Source organism: Pan troglodytes, chromosome 9 (genome assembly GCF_028858775.2).
Source record: "Pan troglodytes isolate AG18354 chromosome 9, NHGRI_mPanTro3-v2.0_pri, whole genome shotgun sequence".
Lineage (NCBI taxonomy): Eukaryota > Metazoa > Chordata > Mammalia > Primates > Hominidae > Pan > Pan troglodytes.
In genome coordinates, this window is record NC_072407.2 from 19,298,214 (window position 1) to 19,325,715 (window position 27,502).

Here is a 27,502-nt window from a genome sequence, read left to right on the forward strand (position 1 = left end):
CCTTGGTGCTCACACAGTATGTGGTACTGCTGTGGAAGCGTATCCCACACTGCCTGACCTCAAACCTCTGCCTTGGCTTCCCCACCAAGAGATACTATCTCACCCACTTCTTTAGTCCATCAGGGAAGTGGTTTGCACACACAGGTGAATAATGTTGCTATGAAACCAAATAAATGCCAGTTGAAGACTTCTGGTTCGTTCTTCCTCATTGCAGATGAGAAAATAGAGGCCCAGAGAGGTGAAACGATGTGCACACCCACATTCCCGAGATCAACCACAGGGCTGAGACCAGAATGCAGAATGTCTGACTTCACTTGAAACAGCATGGCAGGATGCTGTGATCAGTTTCAGACCCTGATGAGGGGTGGGAGTTGGGGGAGTATAAACATCATAGGGTCCCTCAATAAGGACAGAATGGAATTTGCCCTGAGCCCCTGTTTGCACCACTTAGCCCTGGCAATTTGCACCGGCTTTGCCTGTCTCCTAATTCTAATGCTCCTAAGCCCAACTTCTTAGGTCTCAAAGAGACTTAGGGAGGTTGGTGGGCCAAGATGAGCTCTGCAAGTCAGCCTGAGATAAGTCAGATGAGTAGAAGCCCTTTGAGGCTGGCTATGTTTCCTGGGTAAAGTTCAGCAGGCTTGACGTTAGTGAAGAGATCCTGGGACAAGTTCTTCATTTGCCACTGATTTGCTAAGTGACCACAGGGAAGTTTTCTAATCCCTGTGAGCCTCAATTTTCTCATTTGATGGGATTCCTAGTTCTGCTGGTATCCTGTGGCATATGAAGTAATTTTGTGAGATGTAATATGATGAACAAAAGTTAGATGTTTAGCTGGCAGGGCTAAGAATTCTAGATGCCTGTTCTGTGGGTTTGGGTTGTGTTGAGTGGGTGGTGTTCTTCCAGGAGTTGTTAGAAGAGAGCTGGGCGCCTGTGAATTCTTAGATGGAGCTCTGCATTTGAGAGTTTGTGTGTGTGTGTGTGTGTGTGTGTGTGTGTGTGGTGGAGTGGGATGCAGCAGGCTTAGCAGGGTAAAGTTGTTGTGTATCTCCTAGCTGGTCCCAAAGAATCTGGTGAGAGCAGAAAATAAATGAGAAGTCTGATGAAAACGCAGTGCTGTTGCTGGGGAGAAGGGAGGCTGTGCTCACAGGGAAGCAAAGATTGCCTAGGACATGGGACAAGGTACAGAGGTGGCACTCTCAGCCACCCCTGAATGCTTCTGGAGTGGGGCAAGTGCTAGTTTGGAGGGGAGCAGGGTAAAGGAGGTTGCTTGGGCTGGTGGGGTGGAGGGAGGATTGAAAGGATGATACACTGTGAAGGTTTAGGGTAGAATTTGGTAGGCAGGATCCACTTCTGGGAACAGTCTGGCACTGACAGTGCAGCATGGACAGTAGGCCAGCCCTCAAAGCCCAGAACTAGAACCATCACCCACCACCTGCTGCCGGCAAGTGGTGGGTCCTCTGGTCACCCACAGAGATAAAGAGAGACAGGGAGAAGGAAGGAGGATAAGAAAAGGGGAAGAGACTTACTGGAGGAAGAGAAAGGGAGAAGAGCTGGAAAGACACAAGCCCAGCTAATGGACAATCAATTTCCAAAGGAGTGTTTCATTCTCTCTTTGGGCTACTTCAAAAATACAAACCAAGTTATTTGGAGATTTGTAATAGCTGGACATACAGTGCTCTGCTTGTGACCAACTTGAGTGTACCGTCCTCTCTTATTATGGTTTCAATTTTTATTTTCCTGATGAGTAATGGTTTTGAACACTTGTTCACATCCTTACTGGCCATTTGGTTATCATCTTTTGTGAAATGTAGGGCTGAGTCTTTTGCCCATTTTTAAAACACTGGGTTGTTTGTCTTTTCTTATTGATGTATAAACTTTGAAAAACACGTTCTACATATAAATTCTCTTAAGATACATATTATCAGCCTGTGGTAGGTTTTTTAATTCTCTTAATGGTGTCTTTTGATAAATAGAAATGCTTAATTTTGTTAAAATTCAATTTATTGACCTTTTCTTTTGTAGTCAGTGCTGCTTGCGTCCATTTAAGACATCATTGATTTTTCCAAAATTATGAAAATATTCTCCTAATTTTCTTCTAGGAGCTTTATTGTTTTGCCTTTAAAATTTTGGCTTATGATATATTTCAACCTAATTTTAAAATGGTGTTCAAGGTCAATTTTTTTCCCATATGGATACCCAATTGAGCCAGCACTGTTTATTGAAAAGACTATACTTTCAGCACTGAATTGAAGTGATACCTTTTTCTTTTTTTTTTAAATAGTGATACATGCATGAGTCTGTTTCTGGATTTTTTTTTTCTGTTCCATTAGCCTTTTTGTTCATCTTGTGCCAATAGAGCACGGGGCCCCTATAGTCTAATACATTTTTCTATTTGGTAACATAAATTAACCAACTTTGTTCTTCTTTAAGATTATCTTGGTAATTCTTAACTTCTTTACAGTTTTATATACATTTTAGAATCAGCTTGTCAATGTCCACAAAAATACCTGCTGAAATGATTGGGGTTTTTAAAAATTTAAATTTTTGGAAATTGACATGGTTTTTTTTTTGGAGATGGAGTCTCACTCTGTCGCCCAGGCTGGAGTGCAGTGGCACGATTCTAGCTCACTGCAACCTCCGCCTCCCGGGTTCAAGCAATTCTCCTGCCTCAGCCTCCTGAGTAGCTAGGATTACAGGTGTGTGCCACCGTGCCCAGCTAATTTTGTATTTTTAGTAGAGACAGTGTTTCACCGTGTTAGCCAGGCTGATCTTGAACTCCTGACCTCAGGTGATCCACCCACCTCAGCCTCCCTGACCTCAGGTGATCTGCCCACCTCAGCCTCCCAAAGTGCTGGAATTACAGGCGTGAGCCACTGGGCCCTGCCGTGAGCCACTGGGCCCCGCCAGAAATTGACATCTTAAACAATGTAGAATATTCTAATCAATGAACAGAGTACATCTCTCTACATCATACAAACTGTCTTTAATTTCTCTTGGCAATGTTTTGAGTTTTTAGTGCTGGCATCTTGCACATCTTTTTTAGATTTATTCCTAGTTATGATTTCATGCAAATGTAAATGGTGTTTTTTAATTTTTATTTTCTGTTGTTGCTAATACATAAAAAATACAAGTTTGATATTGTATCCAGTAATCTTGCTTGCTATATTTACTTACTGTTTTAATAGTGTATAGATTCATTAGAGTTTTCTATGTACACAATTATGTCATCTGTAAATAATGACAGTTTTGCCTCTACTTTTTCAATCTATTTTTGCATTTCTTGTCTGATTGCATTGGGCAGTATGGTTTTAAATGAGAGCAGTGATAATGGGCATCTTTATCTTGTTACTGATTTCAGGGAAAAAGCTGTCAACATTTAACTTATTATTATTAAGTATGGTACCATTATTATTTTAAGGATTAAAAATGAGGCTCATAGAAGGTGGATAACTTGCTCATTTCACCAAATCAGCAAGGAGCCCAGGCTTTTCTCGCTGTGAAGGTTGTGCAACTTCCTTGTATTACAGATATCTCTAGAACAGTGCTGCTCAACTCAGGATGTCCATGAGAGTTACTTGAGGAGTTTTTTTTTTTTTTTAATTATACTTTAAGTTTTACAAACTAATGATACCCCCAGCACTTTAGGAGGCCGAGGCGGGCAGATCACTGCACTCCAACCTGGGCGACAGAGTGAGACCTTGTCTCAAAAAAACAAAAACAAAAATAAAACCCTAATGATACCAAGACTCCACCACAGACCAATTAAATCCAAATTTCTGGTGGTAAAGTCTGGATATCTGTGTCTTTAAGACTGTCCTAGATGATTCGAATCATCTAAGAACCAGGCTGAGGACCACTGATCTAGAAGCAGGTTGGGTACAATTCAGATCCCAGCTGTGCCCAGTAGTGCTTTGCTGAAAACTTGATATTTTCTTATCAGCACATGCCTAGTAACCCTAGCCCAAAGGGAAATCCACCCCCAAAGCACCTTCAGAGCATCTGTTTGAAAATCAGCTATAAGGAAAATCATCTGCCTAACAGGGAAATTATTTATTCTATATACTCTTAAGTTACTCAATCCATAATTGCTTTCCACCTTAATTACTCATCCCTGCTTTCTCTGCCTATATGTCTCTCTCTCTCTCTACACCTCACTGACTTGCCTGCCAAACTGGTTGTATAATCCTTTTCATTCATTGTTTCATTCCATATTACATATGAATATTTGTATTTTTCCATTTCACTTTTAACTAAAGATTCTTGTTTGACGTAGCAAAAGAAGTTGAGTGCTGGGATATATTAGTTTGGAGGAGGATAATATTATCATCCTGAAGGCCTGTTTTAGCTTCTGCAGCTTTCTATGGAGCTCTCAGCTCTATCACCACGCCATAAAACAAACACCTCATTGTATAAAGGGAGCCTTTAATTAACCTCTTAGACTGTCGCAGACGTCATCCTGAACCTTGTCCCTATCTGGTGTACAGTCCACATTAGCATTCTGCCTCTGACCCATGGGTTTATTTATTCCATGAAATACTTTGCCCTTTCCCTTGGTCTGTCACTTGTCTTTGCTTCCTTGGACGTGACCCTTGCTCCCCTTTCTGATTATAATTGAATTCGCCCTCTAACTATACCCTGGATGAACAGGTCCATCCTGCCTAGACCAATGAGCAGGATTCCAGTCACTTTATGATTCCCACTCATCATGTATTTTCCTGCAGCCTTTAGGTGTCTGGAAGGACAGAAAGAAAGAGAAAATTTGAGCATCTCTAGGTCACTCTCCTGCTCTATGGCTGCGTTTTCAGTGCATTCCCATGATTCTGTTTAATTGTTACAATCCAGAAACCAACTCTACCTCCTTTTCCTTAAAATTAGACACATAAAACAAAAACAAAAACAACCTCCCTAAAAAACAAAACTAAGAAGAGCAGACTAGCACCAGTGATATATCATGGGCCTTTGTATATTAGCCTGTGTCCTTTAGATATTTGCATAAAAACCACCAATGGTGCTTTTCCAATAATCAGTAGGAGAATGTTGCCCATAAATCTGATATGATGTTTACTGTACACTTTGGGTTCTTTAACTGCAAAAGTTCTGCTATGGTTTGATTGTGTCCTCCAAGGTTCATATGCTGGAAACATAATCCCCAGTGCAACTTTGTTGAGAGCTGGAACCTTTAAGAAGTGATTAGGTCATGAGGGCTCTGCACCCATGAATAGGTTAACACTGTTATTTTGGGAGTGGGTTAGATATCTTGGGTGTGGGCTCTTGATAAAAAGATGAGTTCGGCTTTATGCCCCCCACCAATCCTTTTATGCAAGATATCTTGCCCTTCTGCCTTCCACTACAGAATGACGCAGCAAGTGGGCTCCTCAAACTTGGACTTCATAGCCTCCAAAACTGTAAGAAGTAAATCGATTCTTTATAAATCACCCAGTCTCAGGTATTTCATTATAGCAGCATAAAATAGACTAAGACAATTTCCATGCTGTTCCTCCCACTCCCTGGGAAGAATCTCAGCATTCACCAGCCCCTTCTGTATCCAGACTCCAGGTGCATCAGCTCTGCTGCCTAGATGATGACCAAGCCAGGCCATCCTCATCACCACTTGCATGCCCGCCCATGAGGAAGGTCTGGCTTCAGGCCCAGGCCCATTCCATTCCATGTAAAATCTAATTATCTATAAGTGCTTCCAGCAGCAATTTCTTTAGGGATGTGAAAGTGCTTTGATTAGATTGTTCTCTTGGCATCATTAAGTTTACAACAAGGGATGGGAAGTGGGTGATTTGGGGATGCAGACTTTCCTTAAATGGGACTTGTGTTTGGGGCAGCTGGCCTCAGGGTGGGCTACTCCTGGGCCCATCATGGGAACTAAGCTGAGCATCCCCTGCTCACCTGGCCCTTTCACCAGCTTTTCCTCTTCTCCCCAGAGGCCCCAATGAGGGAGGCATGGGACAACAAGTGAGGAGGCCAGAATTGGAGTCCTGGCCCTGGCATTAACTTGCCATGTGGCCTAGGTAATCTCATCTCCTCCCTGGGCCTCCATTTCCTCATCATTCAGCCCATACTTCATCAGTAAACTGCTGTGTGTTAGGCCTCAGCTGGATGCTGAGGATCTAGAGAAAATTTGGTATAAGAGCTGCCCTGAGTGGCTCAAATCTGCTTGGGGAATGTGCATGTTACCAGAAGAGACCATCTAACTTGATAGGTGTTCTAGCTGAGGTCAGACCACAGTGATGTGGCAATGGGGAGAACAGAGATGACTTCTTCTGGGTGAGGGAGGTGCATGCATGTTCACAGAGGAAGTGACATCTGACCAGCTCTGAGAGGGGAGTAAGCAGGGAAAACAGGGAAAATGACCACTTCAGCTTTAAGTGAATTGGGGTTGAGGTGCCCGTGGAATATCCAGGCAAATTATGTTTGGAATTATATATAAAATGATAAGATAGCAGTTTGGAATGTAGACGTGGATCTCAGAAAAGAGGGCTAGGTTTAGGGGTCATTGTAGAGAGTCACTGAGGCAACCTGGGTTTGGGTGCCTTTGTCTGATATGGAGTAAAGCGGGCTGGCAGCAAAACCTGGTATATGCCAGTTGAGATGAATGCAAAGGAGGAGAGGCCAACAGAGCAAATGGTAAAAAGTGGTGAGCTAGGGAGGAGCCTAAAAGTGTGGTGTCGTAAAGTTTCAGCAGGAGATCAGGGCAAGATGGAGAGAACTGAATTCTCAGGAGCAGTGGAGGTTACAGGGAGGCCAAGTGAGAAAGGAATTGATTGACTGAGATTTGCATCAGACAATTTCTCAAATCCTTTGTAAGCATATGATTTCTCTCTCCCCTCTCTATCTCACCTTCTCTCTGTCTCACTCTCCATTTTCTTGTTGCTGTGCATCTTTGTGTCTTCATCTCTCTTATTTATTTCTGCTTCATCTCTGTGTCACTGCCCAGGTCAGCACCTATCACAATGTAGGTGCTCAGGAAATGTTTATTGAACTATAGAAATGCAGGGATAGTACTGATTTTCTCTTTCTTCCCTTCTGAGGAGTTGCAATTATTCATTGCATTGTTCCTAGTTAGGAATCAAAACAGAAATCACTCCCATTTTAAAAGTCCTGGTTCTGGGCTGCATGACTGAAGGATGTCTAAACAAGTGGCTAAACTTTGGGCCCCAGTGCAAAGAGCTGAGGTTCCTGGTGGGGTCTCAGTTCCAAAAAGAGTGTGCAGAAAGGACTTCTGGAGAGAAGCCCAGTGAGGAGGCTGGGACAGGCAGAAGCAGGGTGAACCTAGGATTCAGGGCCCCAAGCCTAGGAGCCACCAGGTGGGGAGGGGAGGGAATGATGGTGCCACCATGTGGCAGGCACTATACATGCAGTCTCTCATTTAATAATTCCAATGGTCCTCTGAAGTTGTTACTTTTAGGCCTATTTTATAAGGAGGAAAAAAACAACCTATGAGATTGGTATTATTCCTGTTTTATAGATAAAAGCTCAAAGTAGGTATATTAGTCTGTTTTCACATTGCTGTAAGGACATATCCAAGACTGGGTAATTTATAAAGGAAAGAGGTTTAATTGGCTCACAGTTCCACAGGACTGGGGAGGTCTCAGGAAACTTAACAATCATGGTGGAAGGGGAAGCAAATACATCCTTCTTCACATGGCAGCAGCAAGGAGAAGTGCAGAGCAAAGCGGAGGGGAAGCCCCTTATAAAATCATCAGATCTCACGAGAACTCACTCACTATCACAAGAACAGCATGACTCAATTACCTCCCACCAGGTCCCTCTCATGACATGGGGATTATGGGAACTACAGTTCAAGGTGAGATTTGGGTGGGGACACAGCCAAACCATATCAGTAGGTAAGAAAATTGTTCAGCTAGTAAAGGATAGAGGCAGGATTCAGACCTAGGTAGGCCTAAATCTAATGTCTGTGCATGTTCTGATGCTACAGGAATTGCCTCAGGTGCTGGGAAGCCCAGAACCCAGTGGTGTGGGGCGCTTGAGTGGCCTCGTACTATGGTGAGCTGGGCTGTGCAAGAGCTGCTGAGATGGTAATGAATATGAAGATCAACTTGCTGGCAGCAGACCAAGTGGCTGGTCAGCTGCATCAGAACGAAACGCTAGGAAAATTTGGCCCCTATGAAAAGATGCTAAACAGGCAATTCATAGTAGAGGAGATCCAACTTGCAAAAAACAAAAGCCAAAACAAACCAAATCAAAGCAAAATAATGATATTAAAAGTCTCTCAACCTCATTAGGAAGTGGAGACATGCAGGTTAAAATACAATTTTTGTAGCCATAAAATCGGCAAAAAATTTAAAAATCTGCCAATAGCAAGTATTGGCAAGAATCTGGTGTTTAGTGTGATTATGTATTGCTGGTGGGAATAAAAGTTACTACTATCATGTCGCAAAACAATTTGGCAATACCAATAAAGCTAAAGATGCGGAAACACTTTGCCCTAGGAATTCCACTCCTAGATTGGGATCTCTGAAGAAACTGGCACATGTTCACCAGAAGACATTTAGAAGAATATTTATAGCAGCACTGTCCATTATAGCAAAAACTGGGAAGCCACTCAGACACCCATCGACAGGAGAATGCATAAATGAATTGAAATTGATTTATATAATGAAATACCATACAACAGTGAAGATAAATGGATCATAGCCACATGCAACAACAAGAAGAGGTTTCATAAACAAATACTGACTGGAGAGAAAAATAAATTGCCATATTCAGCATTATACCATTTATGTCAAGTACAAATCTTGTAAAACTAACAGTGGATACCTGCAATAAACCTCTGAGGAAAACAAGGGAATAATATGCATAAAACTCAGAGTAATGGCCCATCCAGCAGGAGAAATCAGAGGTAAGAGATCATGAAAGGTGTGCAGGGGACTTTCTTGATTTTATTTCTAGAACTAGAATTTTTGGATATTAGGCATATACATCTAAACATACAGGTGTTCATTTTATTATTTGTTAAAACTTACTCTCTCTCTATATATATACATATGTACATATATATATTTCCCTTTTGAAGGGATAATTAATGAGTTACCAAAAGAGATCTGAAGCATATAAAACAAACTACAAGGGAAGCAAGACGATGGGCAGTTGGCAATTGTATAGGCAACTCCACACATCCTCTGGAAACCAAAGGACAGTGAAGAAATTGGGGTCTACATCAGGATGGGGTCACTTTCCTGGGGTCAAGAATCAATTTAAGTTCTCATGTTGGCTGTTTCTCCAATGCTATCTTTTCCTATAATTGCCTTTGCTCACAATAGCTCCTCCATCTACGACGCCATTCCTTTAGCTTTGCTTGTCTAAAGTGTGTCCTTAAGTGTTAGGTCAAATTTTATTTTATTGTACTTATTTCCCACTTACTAAAAGCCTACTACATGCCAGACCTTGAGCAGCCAAGAGTTAACAAGCTGTGGTCCCCAGGCTTGCAGAGATGGCAGGGGGACAGGGGAGCAGACAGACAAAGGAGCAGAGAATCACACTGTATTAGTGCTTCTCTGAATTGCTGGCACATGAAAGTCAGCTGTGGAGCTGTTAAAAAGCAGATTCTCAAGCCGCTCTGGCAATTCTGGTGGAATAGGTCTGGGTGGGATACAGGAACTTGCTCTTAGGAAACTCTCACTGAATTTGATGCAGCTGGTCCACAGACCTCACTTGGAGAAACAGGGCCTGTTGGTGTGACAAATGTGACAATGATAGCAAAGGTACTTGGGCATGGGAGACCCAAAGAAGGCCACGTCTCCCACCGGAGGTGTGGACATTAAGTCAGGGTAGCCTCCAGGAGGCCCCTCTGTAGAGCATCTTCATTTGTAATTTGTAGATGTGAATCACCTCCCCCACTGCAGTGGACACTGTTCCCAGCACAAGGCTTGGCATGCAGTATATGTCAGGGATGTTTTATTCAATGGGGTTTCAGAGCAGCAGTCTGGACTAGGGAGCAGGCCTGGCAGCCAGGCCTTGGGTGGCAGCAGACCCTGGGGACCATCAAATCCTTGGCCTCTCTGGTGTGTTCAGATTGGCCTATCTCCAAGCATGCGTTGGGGATTAGGGCAAGTTACTGGTTTGGGTCCGACTGGTATTCACATCTGAGCTGGGGACCAGGATAGCATCTGCAACCACGTTGAGATTAAGGAGACGGGATTGATTGAGACATTTCCCCACTAATGATCCTATAGCTTCTTAGCAACGAGCTTGATCTGTGCTGGAAGGAGGAAAGGGATGAAAGCCAGATGGGGTAAGAGGTTTCTTATGTTGGCAATAGGGCTGCTTCCTGCTTCTAGCCACCACTTCCTTTCCCTTTTCTAGGCCCAAACGAGGCCTCTCTCTGAAGGCCTGTTAAACACCTGGCATGAGTCCAGTTCTGCCAGGGACCGCATGGCTGCTGTTTGTTCCCTTTTATTAAGTACATCCAGGTGAATTTTATTGTGGACAGTTCCCTGGGCTCCTGTTTCCACATTTGTCTCCTTTGAGTCTGAGATTGCCAAAGGCTTTCACAGCTAATGGACCTTACAGCTCCCAAGAGCCATTTAAGGGAGGCACAGAACTCAGTGGTGATAATTAGGCAAATGAAATGCAGACCTCTGGAGGCCCACTGGAGCTAAGTGGCAGGACGGCGCAGGGACAGAAGCCTCAGGTCTGTGGCAGGTGTAGGGAATGAGCACGGGCTGCTCCTCACCCCACCTCTCCTGTTCTTCCCCTGCCTCATCCCTACCTCCCACTCCCAACCCGAGAAGGACTTGGTGCTTGGTGTCATGGTCCCCAGGCAGGCTGGTGTCCGGGGCATCTGAGGGGCTGCAGTAGCACTGCAGAGCTAACCTTGACAAGCTCCTTCCCTCTTTTTCTCCAGCAAGTCTTGTGTACTGACCCCAATGGAGGCTGAGGTCTGAGCTCAGGTGCCACTTCTTAGGAGGCAGCATCATATCCTGTTCAAAACCTGGGCTTTGACACCAGACCATTTGAGTTTGAATACCAATCCAACTGCTTTTAAAGTTCTTGATCTGGGGCAAGTCAATGAACCTTTCTGTGACTCAGCTTTCTTGTCTGTAAAATGGGAATAATAATACTGACCTCAGAGGGTTATTGTAAGGAATAGATTGTGTAATAACATGTGCACTCTATAGAATGGTACCTGGCACACTGTAAGCACATGCTCAGCAGAAGCTGTTATGCCAAGAGCAGATCTGACCCGGGCAGAGCTTGGAAACATGTTCTTATCTGGCACTAATGTCCCACCAGTTTCAGGTTTGCTCCTTACTGGTTGGGCACAGAAAGCAAGGCCACCAGGAAAGCAGCCCCATTTCTATAGTGGAGAATGGTGGAGGACAAGATGGGGAAGGAAATACTAAGCTCATCCTGTTGCTAAATATGAGGAAGGGAGGAAGAAACCAACATTTCTTGAGCATCTCTTCTAGATCAGGCATTGCCTGCTTTATCTCTTCAATCCCACAACACCCTGTTGAAGGGTGAGGAAACAGAATCTCAGAGAGGGTAAGTGACTAACGCCAAGTCACACAGCAAGGAAGAGGGGATTGGAGGTCAGGGATGTGAGATTTCTAAGTGACTGTTCTTTCTATGACAATTTGCTGTGGTGGATGACCAGGGTCCTGACTCTAGACACTTGACTTGATGTCCGCTATCTAGGAGGCCCATGGAAGGTTACTGATCTCTGCTGGACTCAAAGCAGAGGCCTCCAGGTGCCAGAATTTGAGTCATTATGAGGGCCTTATCACTGGATTGTCCCTGGTTCCACATGGGGTCCTGGGCTGTTCTGGGAAGCCAGAGCTGGCTTCCATGTAGTGGGGGCTGAATCTGTATCTGTCTCATTAATGTCATGGGCAGTGGTGTCCACCCAGGATGCACAGGGGAGCTCCCTCTCTCCATCTGCAGGTGGATGGCGTTCTGTGCTTGGCCGACATCCTGACCGACGACAGCCACTCAGAGGCCACACGGGCTGAGGCTGCGGCTGTGGTGGCCCAGGTCACCTCCCCACACCTGCCCGTCACCCAGCACCTCAGTAGCTTCCTGGAGAGCATGGAGGAGATCGTGACAGCCCTTGTCAGTGAGTCACCCTGGGCAGCGGGACCACTAGGGGAGAGGGCCTTGGCACAGTTGTCTTCAGAAATTGCCAGGAAGGCCTTCCCATCTGCCACTCATTGCACCCCAAATATCTCCTGCATAGATGATCATATTTGCTGAAATCCCACAATTAATGGATCTGAATTAGGCTTTGATGAGCTCTATTGTCAAGAGTTTCCTATGAAAACGTGTGCGGCCCTCTGAGAAGCAACCTGAATTATTGTCAGTTTGGGATTCATTGGCCTTTCAGAAGGGAGTCCAGGACAAGCCCCGGAAAGGAGTGGGGCCTCAAATTTTGATGTTCAGATACTCAGATCGAGAGACTCTGATAGGCATTTTTCCTAAAGTCTCAGTTCTTGTACCCAGTGACTATGGCAGCAATGACTGGGGAAAATGGTTTCTCAGAGAGCACCAGCCCACCACAACCTGCTGCCTGAAAATCCCACCATTGGCCTCATATCATGGGGCCTTGAAAGCATTGACTCCTCTAGGTTCCCCTATTCAAACATATGTACCCCCAGCAGGAGAATCATAGATCCGTATCTAAAATATGCTCTTTTCTTAGTTTTCCTTTGCTAAATTATAGAAACTGAAAGGGCTTGTCTGGATAACAATCCCCAGGGAATTTTTTGTGACCCACCTCTTTCTTTTAAAAGTGCTAATGGTGATCTTTGTTTCTATTTCTCTGGCACTCTCTTTATATCTGTATCTAATTGAAATGGAATGAAATTTAATTTCATCAGAAAATTTAGGATTAGCTCTCGGAGTCACCATGCCAGGGCTGGGAATATCTGAAATAGCATGAACTTAGGGGCAACAAAGAACATTGGGCAAGGAGTCAGAACCCTGGGTTTGGACTCGGGCTTTTCACTCATCCATTCAAGTGGTTATGTGCAGCAAGCCTGCGCCGGTACTGTGTGAGATCCCGCCACTCACTTCTTACCATGTCACATTGTAAAACCCACTTCACAATTTTCCTAATATAAACAAGACATGGCAACTCGTTTCTCTCAAGGGTCCTTCTAACTCTAGAATTTGGAGATCTGCAAGTACTTTGCACATAGAAGACATCAGTGAAGTTGAGTTTATGGCTGATTCTAGTCATGGGGGCAGTGGCACTCACAGGTCAGGCTGGGAGAAATCAATTTGCCAATGTCCACATTTATTCAAAATTGAGAAAACATGGAAGCCCATTGTTGAAAGTCTTGGCTCGAGGGAGCTCAAGAGACCCTACAGTTCTAAGCATACTCTCTAGGTGAAGAATCTAAGCCTAGAGGGGTTAAGTTACTTTCCTAAGGCCACAAAACAGCATTAGGACTCACTTATGCCAGGAGTCTCATATTCAACATCCACCAGAGCCCAGTAAGAAACATAAATGAGTTGAAGAGAGCCAGGTGGAAGAATAAAGGTGTTTGAGTCTTGTGTCAAATTGAAAAGCCCATGCACTGTCTAAAGGTGTGGTCACTGGTAAATTTCAGTTGATTGTTACCATGTGGGAAAGGCATAGACTTTTAAAGATAAGACAAAAATTGTAAGCTTCATAGAAAATTTCTCAATTTATAAACATTATCAAATAAAAGTACATGTAGTCCAAGTGACCTTTCACTATTGTCATATATTCGTTCCTGCTTCACTGCCCAGGCTGGGTTTCTTCCTGAGCCAAGGGGTCTTCCTATTTGTTTCATCCTGATGAAGATGCATTGTATAGTCCACTCTGAGATTCAGCAGATATCTTCTGGGCAGGAAGCCAGAGCTCTGTTCTTTGGTGGGAAATAGCCCTCCATCTTCTTGCCATTCCCAACTTCTTGACTCATTCATTCATAAATGAGTCACTGGAATCCTCAATTTAATCTTCCTAACACATCCCAGGTGACTCAGACTGTAGTTCAAATAAATGTGCAGCAAAATTAAAAGGCACTTAGGTGGTTGTGTTAATAATTGCTGTGTCGGCAGCAATAGCAACTGAATGAGAATGAGGGGGAGTGTTAGGACCTAGAAGGAATCTTACAGCAAAGTAGGCCACTGAGCTCTGTAGACTCACTCAAAACCATGGATATAGGGAGGTGGCCTGGAAGGGGCTGAGGACTCCAGTGATTTTCCCAAAATCAGAGGATAGGGCAATCATTGGATAAAGGGAATCAGAGTTCTTAATACCTTGGCTAATCTGTTTTTCCAGTCCTGGGTGGTTGGATCAAGAGTATGAATATCTAATGGTCAAACCTGGGCTGTGGGGAGCAACATTGCCCAGAGGGAGGCATTACCCTCCTGAGAGAACCAAAACCCACATCTGTGGAAGCATTGCTGGGAATGAGTCAGAGGCTGAGAGACCAGAAGCAACTTGTAATGTAGAAAGAATGGGAACTTTGGAGTCAGGCAGACCTGGATTTGATTCTAGCCTCAAACAGTTACTTACTGGCCATAAGACCAGGAGCAAATCACTTAACATTTGAATCCTCAATTTCTTTATTTACAAAATAGTGATAAAAATGGGATTGTTGTAAGGATTAAATTATGTAATGAAGTAAAAAATATGTACAGCAGTGAGTAAACAAGAAATGGTAGCTGCTGATACTACTAGCTTCTCTAAGATTCAGCTAGTTGTAAATGTGGACAATCATTTTCTACTTTGAGGGTATTCAGAATTTAATGGCACAGTGCAAGGCCCACTGCAGGTGTTTGACTAATGTTATTGGTAGAAAAAGGGTTTTACTACTAAAACTAAAAGGTAGGGATCAGAATGTGCTTGCACAGGTAGGTGCTAAGAGGTGGCATTTGCTTCAGAACCTGGAAGTATAGACTGTCTGGAGGCAAGAACTAGGGACCAGGATAGAACACAGCTCAATTTTGTCTCCCAAACTTTCTTTCTCTCCTGGGACTCTTTTTCTGAAGTATGGCCTTGCCTCCTGTGGTTTTGTGAAGGTGTTATCAGTAGGAGAGGGCCTGGACCGGAGAAGTACCTTGATTGGTAGTGAAGTTGGAGCTGAGGGCCAGACGTCAGGTCCACTGAAATGGGGGAAGCACCATGGATAGAGCCCATCTATGCCTCCTCCTGAGGTGGGCGTCCATTCCAGATTCTGTGGAGCCCATGGGGGATGTGTCAGGTGGTGGAAGGATAAGGTTACTCTGCTCCTTAAAGGCCCTTAGTACAATTACAGATGGTAAATGGGGGAATTTGGTTAGGGCTAAGCTAGGACCACTAGGATTAAAGAGCCTGACATTCAGGAGCTTGGTATAGGACTTTCTTGCTGCCAGATAACCCTTATCCTGGGACCAAAAGGAAGCACTGAGGCTCTGTTGATGGCAGCTGGAGGGGTATAGTCTCTCTGTTTCACCTTTAGTCTCTTCCTTAAGGCAAGCTTAGCAGCAGGCTAGTGTGCATTACCGGAGACACACATGGACTGAGAGCTCCTTCCCGACTCACAGGCTTTGTATCTCCTTTTCCTTTGGTCTAGAATATTCTGTTTCCCCAAGTATTTTTATGACTGGCCCCTTTCTTCCCTTAAGGTCTCAGCTGTAAAGTCACATTCTTAGGGACACCTTTTGTTGCGCACCTCAGCGGAACACTAGTTATTCTCTTAGCACTTGTTTATTTTCTCCCTCATATTTATCAGACTTTGTAATTTTGCATAGTAATTTTTAAAAGCTTATTTTCTCTTGCCCACTAGTAAAGTGTGAGCTCAACAAGGGCAAGGACCTGACCTGTTTTGTTCACTATGCCATCCCAAGACCCCAGTGGCACCTGACACATAGTGTTCATTCAATAAATACTTATTGGATGAAGGAGTGAGTAGAATTACATACCAGGTTTCAAATCCCATTTGCCACCTGGGTAGACAGACACTGTTGCCTCTCTAGTAGCCACTTTCCTCATCTGTAAAATGGGTATTATAACACCTGCTCAAAAGATCTCCCAGAGGTATTGTGCGAACCAAATGAGACACGTGATATGAAAACACTTGGCACGGAAGTTATTTTCTTTCTCTTTGCCATCCAGAACTGTGCCAAGAGGCCTCATCAGGGGAAGTCTTCCTACTGGCCTCTGCGGCCCTTGCCAACATCACGTTCTTTGACACAATGGCCTGCGAGATGCTCCTGCAGCTGAATGCCATCCGTGTTCTCCTGGAAGCCTGCAGTGACAAGCAGAGAGTGGACACGCCTTACACTCGGGACCAGGTAAGACGCCCAGAAGGCACTGAGCCCAGGGCTCATAGCCATGGAGACAGAAGTTAGGAGGCCAGCACTTAGTTTCTGAGGCAGGGGAGAGAGCATGGGAGTCCTGTTAGTTTTGCATGCTGTAGGAGGGCAAATATTCTCCACGTTTCTCATTGACTTTGTAGCCTCTCTATGAGACCTCCTACCCACTTTGCCCATCCCATTATGAGCTTTACATGCTGCAGGAAGGTAAAAGAATATATTTTCTGTGTCTCTCATTGACCTTGAAGCCCCTCTATGAGATCTCCTACCTGCTTTGCCCATCCCAACCACTGTAGGGCCTTCCTCAATCTCTGTTCAGATTGCCTATTCTGGGAGGCGGAAAGACCCATGGAAGGTGCCTAGACCTCCTCTGAAGGTCTGTGTCCTGGTCATGTTGGTGGCCATCTGACACTGAACCCTATAGTGAACTGCTCCCCTCTTTACCTCCATGAGAAACAGGGGCTTGGAGCAGAACCTTCATTCGGGGCCTCAGCTTCTACATCAGTCATAATTGTCTTTGTATATTTGAGCTCCATGAAAGGTTTTCTTTGGTAGAAAGGGGGTTTTACTACTAAAAGTGTTTGAAAACATAGAATGGGGGTATTTTAAAGGCTCTTTGAACTCTGATGTTCTAGAATTTTATCCCATTTCACCTCTGGCCACACTTGGCCTCCCACATCACCACCAAGGAGTGGGGGTGGTAGATTAGGTGGTCTCTGTAAATTCCTCCCAGTACCTGAGCTCTAAGTTACATGATCCTCTCATCCTCAACTCAGCTTATCCCTGTCTGCATTTTAGCCCCTAAACCATCACCTCTTCCAGGCTTATCTCTTAACTGAAGCTGCTTTGGTTTCTGTTCCATGCCAGCAGCTGCAGGAAGGCCTTCCCTGATGGTTTCGGCCCTCTGGAATTGCCTCCTTTTCTTAGAATTCATACCTCACAATGCAGTATTGACTTATCTAATGACGTTTATTCCTCTTAATTATTTCATGTGATTTTCTTCCTCTGAGGGCATGATCCATGTTCCCTAGGATTTTTTAAGGCCTCTAGCCTAGAGCTGGTGCCCTTGGTGAAGTTCCCCAAACTTTGTCAGTTATTTCTTATCCTCAGAATCGCCTGTGAAAGGGCAGCTGACCGTAGAAGCTCCTATTAGGAGATAATTTTCTAGTATCTAAGCCTTTGCGTATGAGGGTTCTAATAATACTGTGACACTGGTGATATTTGCCCCATTTTATAGATAAGAATATTTTGGCTCAAGAGGATGTCCCCAAAATTAAATGGTTGGCAGGCAGCTAGCCAGCATTTAAATGAGGATTAAATTTAAATCCTGACTTAGAACTTGATCTTTGACTCTCATCTGCTGTCATCTTTGAAGAAAGGAGGTAGTGCAGCTGTTGAACCACAGACTGGGTGTTGGTCCTGCCTGGGCCATTTATCAATTGAGTGACACTGAGCAAGTCAAAGGCTCCTGGGTGTTGGGTTTTTGCATCTATTAATTGGGACATGAATGTCTATATTGCAGGGTTATTGTGAGGGTGAGTGTAATAAGATATGCAAGGACCCGATGTAAGGCTTAGCCCCTATTAAGTTCTTAATAAATGGTGAATATCATTACTTTTTAAACCTGATGCTCCAAAGAAGAGCATGAGTAGTGAATTATCCAAAATCCTCAACTTGGCCCTCCAAACTATGTATGATATGTATGATTCCAGACTTCCTTTCCAGTCTGATCTTATTACTTCTAAGAGTTGGAGAGGTCCCTGTAGAGAGAAGGTATGACAGTAACAGATAAAGTGGTGGCCCCCTGGTTGGCTATTGGCTTGATTGACTCCTGAGGGGGACATGCCCCATGCCTACCATAGACATACCCTTGGTAGTAGAGAGGGAGACAGGAGGGCCCACTTTTTGTGATCTTCCTTACTCATGCTCATGTTCTCTTCAGATAGATACCTCCAGTTGCTGGGTCTTTCATCTACCTGACATAATTTTAGGCTCTTTCACCTTCAAGTGCCTCTCCTGTGGCTGACTCCGGTCATTTCCTACAAGATCCAGTAGTGAGGCAATAAGACAAGGAATTTTGGATTCAGACAACCTGAGTTTGAGGCTTTTTTGCTGTTAATAATCATGTCACTTTGGGCAATTCAGTCTGTGTCTCACTTTCTTAATTTGTAAAATGGAAACAAATAATACATATTTTACAAAGTTGAAATAAGAATTAAATTAATTAATAAATAAATATAAACTCTTGGTACAGACTCTGGCACATAGAAACTGTTAAATCAATGGAAGCCACTGTCAATGTTATTACAATTGGCCTTTGAATGTGTGGCACACAGCATTGAATGGGACCCTCCAGAGAGGAGTCCCCTCATCTGTAAAATGGGCATGACCTCTTCCATCTTGAACGTCCTCTGTCTCTATGTGTAGAAGTCCCCTTCTTATCACAAGGAATGACTAGCCCCCTCTTGAAGCCTCACTGAGTCCTAGGAAAAGGAGATCAGGGTAGGGAGAGAATGTGGTCGCGCTGCCAGCAGATAGTTCTCTCTGCACCTGGAGTCGGTACCTTTTCATGTTACTCCACTGTCTGAGCCAGGCACGTCACCCACTGTCCTCAGGATGGCTTCACCTTCTGTCCTGTCTCAGAACAACCACTTAGCTAGTGAAAGTGCACCCATTAAAGAAACAAATGGCTCTTTCCTGTTGCAGTGGGAGGATTAAGGTGATCAGAGGGCTCTCTGTAATGAAGACAAAGAAGATGAATTAGGCTTTGAAGTGCTCACCGCCCCCTAAAATACTTAGGAGATTAAATGCCCCATGAGGCTTCCGGTAATGAATCTGCCAATGACGCCAATGCTGTGTGGAGCCTCTTGGTCTTGGATCTATACAGACTACCTCTGTTTGGACAATGAGAACCCCTCCATCATCCTGGCAAGCCAGGTCCACTTAATTTGTTCAACAGAAGCCTCGTTGGGTATGCCTATCCTGTCGCCACCCTTGGTGTATGGACGTTGGTGAGGGCAGCCTTGGGCCTAGGCTCTTCTATCCCCTTCAGCTAATCCACAGGAAGGTGGCACGGGCTGCAGCTGACATGGTCAGCCATTGAGAAGCCTGACAAGCAATCTGAATAGTCCTATATTTTCATGCCCAGGAGGTATTTTCCAGGAGCCATACTGCCCATAGAATCCAGCTACAGATCTGACAGGGGGAGGTAGGAAACGGGCTGCCTCCAAATTTGTTGGTGAACTTCTGGCCTATCCGTCAAGCAGGGACAATCTAGGATGGAAGAGACCTGATTATCTTATCTAATATATAATAGAGATTTTTACTGAGTCTGACTTTTTGTGGCCTTCAGGAATTAACTGCTTTCATAAGGGAAGGAGTGCTAGTATATACTTCCCACAGTAATACCTCATCTGTTCGGCATTTTAGAATGACTAGATTTTGCAACATTTCTGGGACCTCACTGTGAATACCATTTATCAGGAAATGCCAGTCACTAGGGGTTTCATTTTTGTCTCACATCTCAAAATCTCTCTATAGTTTATAAAGCTCTGTCATATACATATATGACATATTAGAAACAGCACAGGTTTTTAGTTCAGACAGATCTGAGTTCACATTCTGGTTCTGCCATTTCCCAGCTATGTGACCTTGGACAAATCACTTAATCTCTGAGCCACAATTTCCTCATCTGTGTAATGGGGATAATAACATTTGCTCCCTCCCTCATGTCATTATGATGATTAGATGGGATAACGCTCGTAAAGTACTTAGAAGCAAAGTGAATACCCAATAATGAATGGGATGGGTTCTCTAACAGAACCAGAGACTGGGATGGGTCTGAGACAGGGAATGTAAGCTTTGGAACAGGAAGGTAGGGTCAGGAAATATAGTTAATGTGGTGACAATTGTATTGGTCTGTTCTCACATTGCTGTAAAGAAATGCCTGATGTAATCCCAGTACTTTGGGAGGTTGAGGCAGGCAGATTGCCTGTGTTCATGAGTTCAAGACCAGCCTGGGCAACGTGGCAAAATCCTATCTCTATTAAAAAAAAAAATATATATATATATATATATATATTAGCCAGGCATGGTGGTACACACCTGTAGTCCCAGCTACTTGGGAAGCTGAGGTGGGAGGATGGCTTGAGCCCGGGAAATGGAGGTTACAGTGAGCCAAGATGGCACCACTGTACTCCAGCCTGGATGATAGAGCTGAGCCAAAGAATGAGAGCAGCCTCTAGAAGCTGGAAAATAGAAACTAGGAAATTGATTTTCCCCTACAGCCCCCAGAATAAATGAAGATCTGTCAACAACTTGATTTTTGCTATGTAAGACTCATTTAGAACTTCTGACTTTTAGAACTGCAAGATAAAATTGTGTCATTTTAAGCCACTACGTTTGTGATAATTTGTTATAGCAGCAATAGAAAACGAATACACCAAGCCACAGAAGGTTAGGTAACATGGCCAAGATCATAGCAAAATGTGATAAAGCCAGGATTTAGATGTAGGTTGAGCTACACGCTTAGCTATCACATTATACTGACCTCTCACCTAGGGCCTCTCTCAAGGTGATGTCCTCTGGATTCACCAAACAAATGCAGGGGGAATGGTGCCCTTTCACTTAGGTGGAATAGAACTTAATTGAACATCATCAAACAAGACTGAATTAGCCTGGGCCGGGGAAACTGTCTGCCTGGCTCCTGCACTCTGCACCCTGACAGCATTGTTAACTTGTATCCAACCAGGTAAAACAGCTGTCCCTAAAATCCCACCCATGGACTTGACTGTGAGGATAAACAATGACCTCTTTCCCCTCTATGTTATGGTGCACACAAGGATGTTTCACAAGGGGGACTCAAAGCAGGGCATAATTGGCATTTATTCAAATTGTACTTAATTGAATACTTCATCTGCACCTCCAGAAAACCACATGGGGTACAGGCTCTGTAAAGAGGAAGTAATTTTCATTAACAGGATCTAAATTAGTCTGACACAAAGACCTACGTGGTGCCTGTGACACGGCTAATAATTACTGTGTAATGAACCCGTTGCCGCAGACAAAGATTTCCTTTTCTTTTCCTAGTTTGTCCTTCCTTCCTTCCTTTACCTCCCTTCCTCCCTCTTTCCCTCCTTCCTTCCTTCCTCCATGAATCTGCATGTCAAGTAAGTGTTTTTATTCAGAAAGGCCAGCCTGGTGATGGTGGGATGTCTCAGCCCCTGTGTGGTGGAAACAGAGTCCATGCTTCCTGCTAACAGCCCAGAGATAGCCAAACAAACTCTAAACTGACATGGACTTGGCCGTGTACCTCCTCCCTCATAAGAATGTGCACACGATGCCTCTTGGGGAACTTTCCAACCCAGCTTTTTCCTCTAACTCCTTCCACTGAGCCCACAAACACAATCTTAAAAAGTGCAAAAACAAGTAAATAAATACGTAAAAGAGCCTCTAAGTCCTAAACCTCCTTTAGTCCTATTATTTTCTTAACTGCAAATAGGAGCTTGTCACCCACTTCATAAAACACCTGGTGGTACAGAGTTGCTTTCAGGATAAAGGTTCTAGAGTATTCTCCTGTCCTTCCTCTGGCAACCCACTGTAGTCATGCTTATCCAACCAGGCCCCTGATGGGGTCTGAGCTGGAAGGGGTTGTCACACACACAGATGCTGCAGCAGCCAAAGAATGTGGAATCCCCTTCCAACATGTGTTTAGAAGGAAAGGGGAGAGATAGATATTCTATTAATATGGTAAAGTTTTTCCTTTCTGTTTAAAAGGAGACATTTTTAAATGTATTTGTTATCCAGAGTAAAATAGTAATATGTGTTATCCAGAGTAATTAAAATGTAGATAATACTCTTTCTTGGTAGACATAACATTACTATCCAGTTTCAGAATTTTAGCTGCCTGAATTCTACTCAGTAGACTGTCAACTGCTGTCTCAGCGGAGGGGGGACACAGTTTTTGCTTATACCATCCTGCAAGCTTTGAAGAAACCTTTCGAGAGAGAGGCTTGTACCAGTGAGAAGTGTTTTTTAATTTTATTTTATTATTCATTTTAATTACCACTTGCGAGCGCTGTCCATTTCTGTGAAAGTGGGTGAATTTTCATCTTGCTGTTTATGTCAGGAGCAGTGTTGTGGGTGGTATCTGAGTTAACAGGTGCCATGTTCCCAATCTATTCCAGTAGCATTTTGGCACCCTTTTGCAGTTTGGGGTCCCTGGAATGAGTCCTCTGTCAGGCCATTCCTTAATCCAGTTTGCGCTGTGAGTTCTTTTCTCCCTTGACTGTACCGGGGAGGCTGGTTACAACCCACAAAGCTGTAACTGAGACTCACTGTCCACCTGGTGTCAATACCCCATTTCCTACAGGCAGAGACTTTCAGTGATGACTGATAAGCGAGGCTTACCACAGACTTGCAATGTGCAGCTGAGTATGCACTTTCTCATCAGATTCCATGTAATACCCAATGCTTGATAACGCTGCCTCTTCCTACTCATGCCCTCTAATGTGACCTTAGCCTTCATTCATCACAGGTTGAAAGTAGGTGAGGGTTAGTATCCAGGAAAGAAGCTTGGATGGAAGAAGTCAATCCAGAGTAAGAGCTAGCTGTCAGGAGGACAAGCCAGCACAGAGGAGTTTCAGGGGCCAGGGACCTGCTGGTTCTGTCTGCATTTCAGGACTGGGGACCAGAGCAGAAAGACTACCGGGCCCCAACTTCACCCAGGGTTATGCTAGTCTTTCCAGGGTGTCCTGGGGCCCTTGGGGGCCGTCCTATAGCCATAGGCTGATAAATGGGCATTAGTCACCGGGGAAATACGTCTGGGTGGCAGGAGCCCATAAGGATGGAAGAAAATGCCGTGGAAGGATAGGCCCGGTGGACAGGAAGGAGTCATGGGATAAAAGGAAGCTTTGTAGCCCCTGGCTGACCTGTCTGTAGGGAGGACTATTAGGATCAGGTGTGCTCATTTTCTGAGGTTTCTAAATTATCTTTTCCAGATTGTGACCATCTTGGCAAACATGTCTGTCCTAGAACAGTGTGCCTCTGACATCATTCAGGAGAATGGTATGTCTTTGCAGCATTGTACATGTTATGTGGATTATCTGGATGTAGGGGACTGTGTCTTTGTGCTTGTGTGAATGCCTGTGCAGGTATGTAAATAGGTACATGTGGCCGGGCGCAGGGATCATGCCTGTAATCCCAGCACTTTGGGAAGCAGAGGTGGGCGGATCAACTGAGGTAAGGAGTTCGAGACCAGCCTGAGCAACATGGTGAAACCCTGTCTCTACTAAAAATACAGAAATTAGCTGGGTGTGGTGGTGGGCGCCTGTAATCTCAACTACTCAGGAGGCTGAGGCAGGAGAATCACTTGAACCTGGGAGGCGGAGGTTGCAGTGAGCTGAGATCACGCCATTGCACTCCAGCCTCGGCGACAGAGCAAGACTCTGTCTCAAAAAAAAAAAAAAAAAAAAAAAAAAAAATAGGTACACGTGTCTCCACGCTTGCATGAGCATATATGTGTGTGCTTGTATGTGTGCAACTGGGTTTATATATGTGAATATTTGTTTGCTTTTGTAAGGCCTAAATTCTAGTGGAAGACAGATAATGTATAAGAAGATAGCAAATGTCCAGCAATAATAGCGTGACAGTGCCCCGGGGAAAATGAAGCAGGGAAGAAGAGTAAGGTAGTCTTAGGGTGGGGGGGTGGTGGTTGCTATTTTAATAGGGTCATGAGGAGAAGGCAAATATTTCATTATGATCCTCAAATAAAAAAAATCTATTCCTACCAAGGGATACATTCCAACTTTAAATTGTTCCTATCTTATTGGATTTGGCCACAGTAGAAAGCTGAGGAAGGGGTGACAATGGGAGAGCAGGTCAGGGCAACTTGAATGTCTTGAGCCCTCACTGAGTGCATCTCTTCTCCCACTTGCTCCCTTGTTCCATCTTGTGCTGAACATGTCACCAAGGTCCAGGTGGGGTGGGCCAGGTTTCATTGGCCTGGAAGCTGATCTAAGCTGTTTCTGCCAAAGGACAAGGTGGCTGCCTTGCAGCTGGGAGCAGAGATGGTGAGGGCTTCCTGTGACTGGGAAATAAGGGAGCAATTAGCAACCGGTTGGAAACCAGAGACGCTAATGAGCCGGAGTGAGCTGGGAGCCTGTGCCCGCTGCCTCTGCTCTTGCTAAACCCCCTTCTCCCAGGCTTCCCTGCTGTCTTAACAAACGTACACTTTCCCATCCCCCATTGCTCTGTTACTAATTGAAGGACATCATTTTGTGTTAATTTTATGTGATTGAGCTAATAATGAGAAACTTTGCTGAGCCAGCTGAGGCCATGAAGCTGAGCTACTGCATCTGTGCCCCGTTCTTTCGGTACTTACAGAGCCTTACGTTGAAGTGTTCAGTGGGAGTGGGTCTCCATAGGCCTGTGAATTTGAGATTGGAATATCTGGCATCTGTAGAGGGTTTTATGGTTCACAAAGTGCTATTGACTGACTGAATCAGTAAACAGTTATTGAGACCTAATATGTGCCTGGCATTGTGCTAGACAATGAGAACAGAGATAACTAAATCTCTGTCTTTGTCCTAGAGGATCTCACAGTCTAGACAGAGAGCACAACTTAACAAAAGTGACATATGATAAAAATATAACATCTACAATAGAATAATGCAACAGAGGGAGGTTGGCATGGTGGTTGAGGTTGAAAACTGGAACCATACTCTGTGGGTTTGAATCCTGGCACTGTTGTTTACTAACCATATGACCTCTCTGTTTTTTCATCTGCAAAATGAGAATAATCCCTACCTCATAAGGATGTTGTGAGGATTAACATGAAGCATGTTAGAAGATTGTCTGGCACAGAATGAACACTATGCTAAGCCCCTCTGCTCTTTCAGGAAACAGTGGTAGTCTCACGGGGTTCACCTGAAGAGAGTTTAATGAAGGAGTTATTTTCCAAAGCAGGGCAGGATTTGAGGAATCAACAATGGTGTCAATGCAACTGGGGTCTACTGGAAGACAGGCCTCTAAGGTCTGGACAGGGCAAATCTTGTTGTGCAGACTGGGCTTTGAGAGTCCATGGTGTAAATCACAGGTTGTAAACTTAGATGCCTACAAAATTCAGACAGGTAATGTAAATGGACGAGGCGAGCTCACCAGAGACAGGATCAATCTCTTTTAAAGAAGGAACTCATAATAAGCTTTAACAATTTGTTGTGCACAAATGAGGTCCTAGGGTTAAAATTCAGGAGGCAGTTTCAGAAGTCAGAAATCTAGATTTTTATAGAAATCCTCCAATTAGCACACTATCAAAAATCTAAAAAATTGTAGACACTATGTGGGGCAACAAAACAAAGCAAAACTATATCCTTGGGTCATGTCTGGCTTAAGTTCTAAGCTGGCAGGAGCCACTGGGTGCAGAAGAGGGGAGTGTGGGATGGGCAGTTGGGCAACAGCTCACACAGAAGATGAACTTTTGCTACAACCTGCAGGGTGGAGTGTTTTAGATGGAGCATCAAGAGGGAAAATGGCATCCCTTGTAGAAAGAAAGAGTGGGTAAAGGCAAGGAGGTATGAGTGGACATGGGTATGGTTTCTAGAACAATCAGAAGACAAATCTGGTTTCAGGGAGAGGTAGGAGGCTTCTCAGCAGAGATTATTCGGTTGAAATCTCTCAGTCTAACTACTGCACCCTTTTCCAGGTTGAATTTACTCTAAAACATTTGATCTAGTCAATATCCAGCTTAGGTTTGGATCACCAGTGGGGATTCATCACCACTGGACCTGTCTCAGATGCAGCCAGTATCAGAAGTGAAGAGGTGATGTAGAGAAACCAGTTATCTGAGTTTCTTTCGTTTTCTTAATCCTAAATGTGATGCTACATCTGAATTTTAATAGCGGCACCCCCAGCTGCTAACCATGTGATACTGGGCAAGATACTTCACTTCTCTCTGGGCTTCAAAATGGAATTGTAATGGTACCTAATACATGAGGCTACTGGAAGGTTTTAGGGCATTATGCATTTACTATGCATTTAGCACAGTGCTGAGTGTGTAGTAAAAGCTCAATAATAGCATTAAAAAATAAAGATGTCTTCAGATGCTCCTCCCAAGTATAGTGACTTGGTACATGGAGACACCCTCAGGAGAAGAAGGCATGGAGGAACAGCCTTGTCCAGCTTCCTCCCTGTGGGTGAGACCCCTGAAGTCATCCTGACAGCCTTTGCTTGCACCCTGCAGCCATCTGTCCAGCTGGCCCCATGGGGAAGGCTCCATGCTGGGGTAGGTACCAACTGTTCCTTGCTTCCTGCCTAGGGGTCCAGCTTATCATGGGCATGCTGTCTGAAAAACCAAGGTCTGGGACTCCTGCTGAAGTGGCAGCCTGTGAGCGAGTCCAGCAGAAAGCTGCAGTGACCCTGGCTCGTCTCAGCCGAGACCCAGATGTAGCACGGGAGGCTGTGCGGCTCAGCTGTGAGTGGTGCTTTCTGGCTGTGGCTGGAGTGGAGTGGGGGTATTGGGGGTGGGAGCAGCTCTGATTTCACAGTGGCAACAGTGGACACAGGGCAACAGCTGGCTGGCATAAGACCTGTCTCTGGGGGCTCAGGGGTGGAGGCTCAGGGGTGCAGGCTCAGGGGTGCAGCCCCTGGTCTAGTTTGTAACTTGGGGCTGAAGCAAGAGGGAGAAAGGACCTAGAGAGGTGAAAGTTGGCCAGAACAGTGACTCACCTGCAGACTGTTAATAAGAACCCCATTCTTTCATTCACTCATTCATTTATTCACTTGCTCAGTTATTCATATACTCATTTATTTACTTGTCTACTCACTTGTTCATTTACTCATTAATTTATCCTTTAGTTCATTTATTCATTAACCCATTCATGACTTCATTATTCACTATTAACTCATTCATTAATTCACCCATTAACATGCTCATTCATTCAGTTAGTCACTTATTTACCCAACAAATATTGTCAGAGCACCCACCCTACGCTAAGCTCTGTTCTGAGCGCTGGGCATGTAACACTGGATATGACATTGTCCTGACCCCAGGGGCTCACAGCCTCATGGAGGTGACAGATAAAAAAAGAGATATTATCACTTCAGTATCATGGGAGTGACACCCAAAGCATGTCCATGGTGCATTTGGCATGCACAAGAAGTAGCTCATGTTTATCTGGGTGAGTCAAAGAATGGTTTAACAAGGGGG

The 27,502-nt window shown here is 44.4% G+C and overlaps 1 protein-coding gene across 2 annotated transcripts in view; it reads left to right on the forward strand.

Annotated features, from left to right (window-relative positions):
- INSC (INSC spindle orientation adaptor protein) overlaps positions 1–27,502 on the forward strand; it is a 132,273-nt gene that overhangs the window by 98,007 nt on the left and 6,764 nt on the right. For both annotated transcript variants that reach the window (XM_001172337.7, XM_001172325.6), the window contains exons 8-11: positions 11,917–12,088; positions 16,100–16,278; positions 23,298–23,364; positions 26,612–26,767. In XM_001172337.7, coding sequence (XP_001172337.3) covers positions 11,917–12,088; positions 16,100–16,278; positions 23,298–23,364; positions 26,612–26,767 — 574 coding nt within the window. The remainder of the gene's footprint in view (positions 1–11,916; positions 12,089–16,099; positions 16,279–23,297; positions 23,365–26,611; positions 26,768–27,502) is intronic.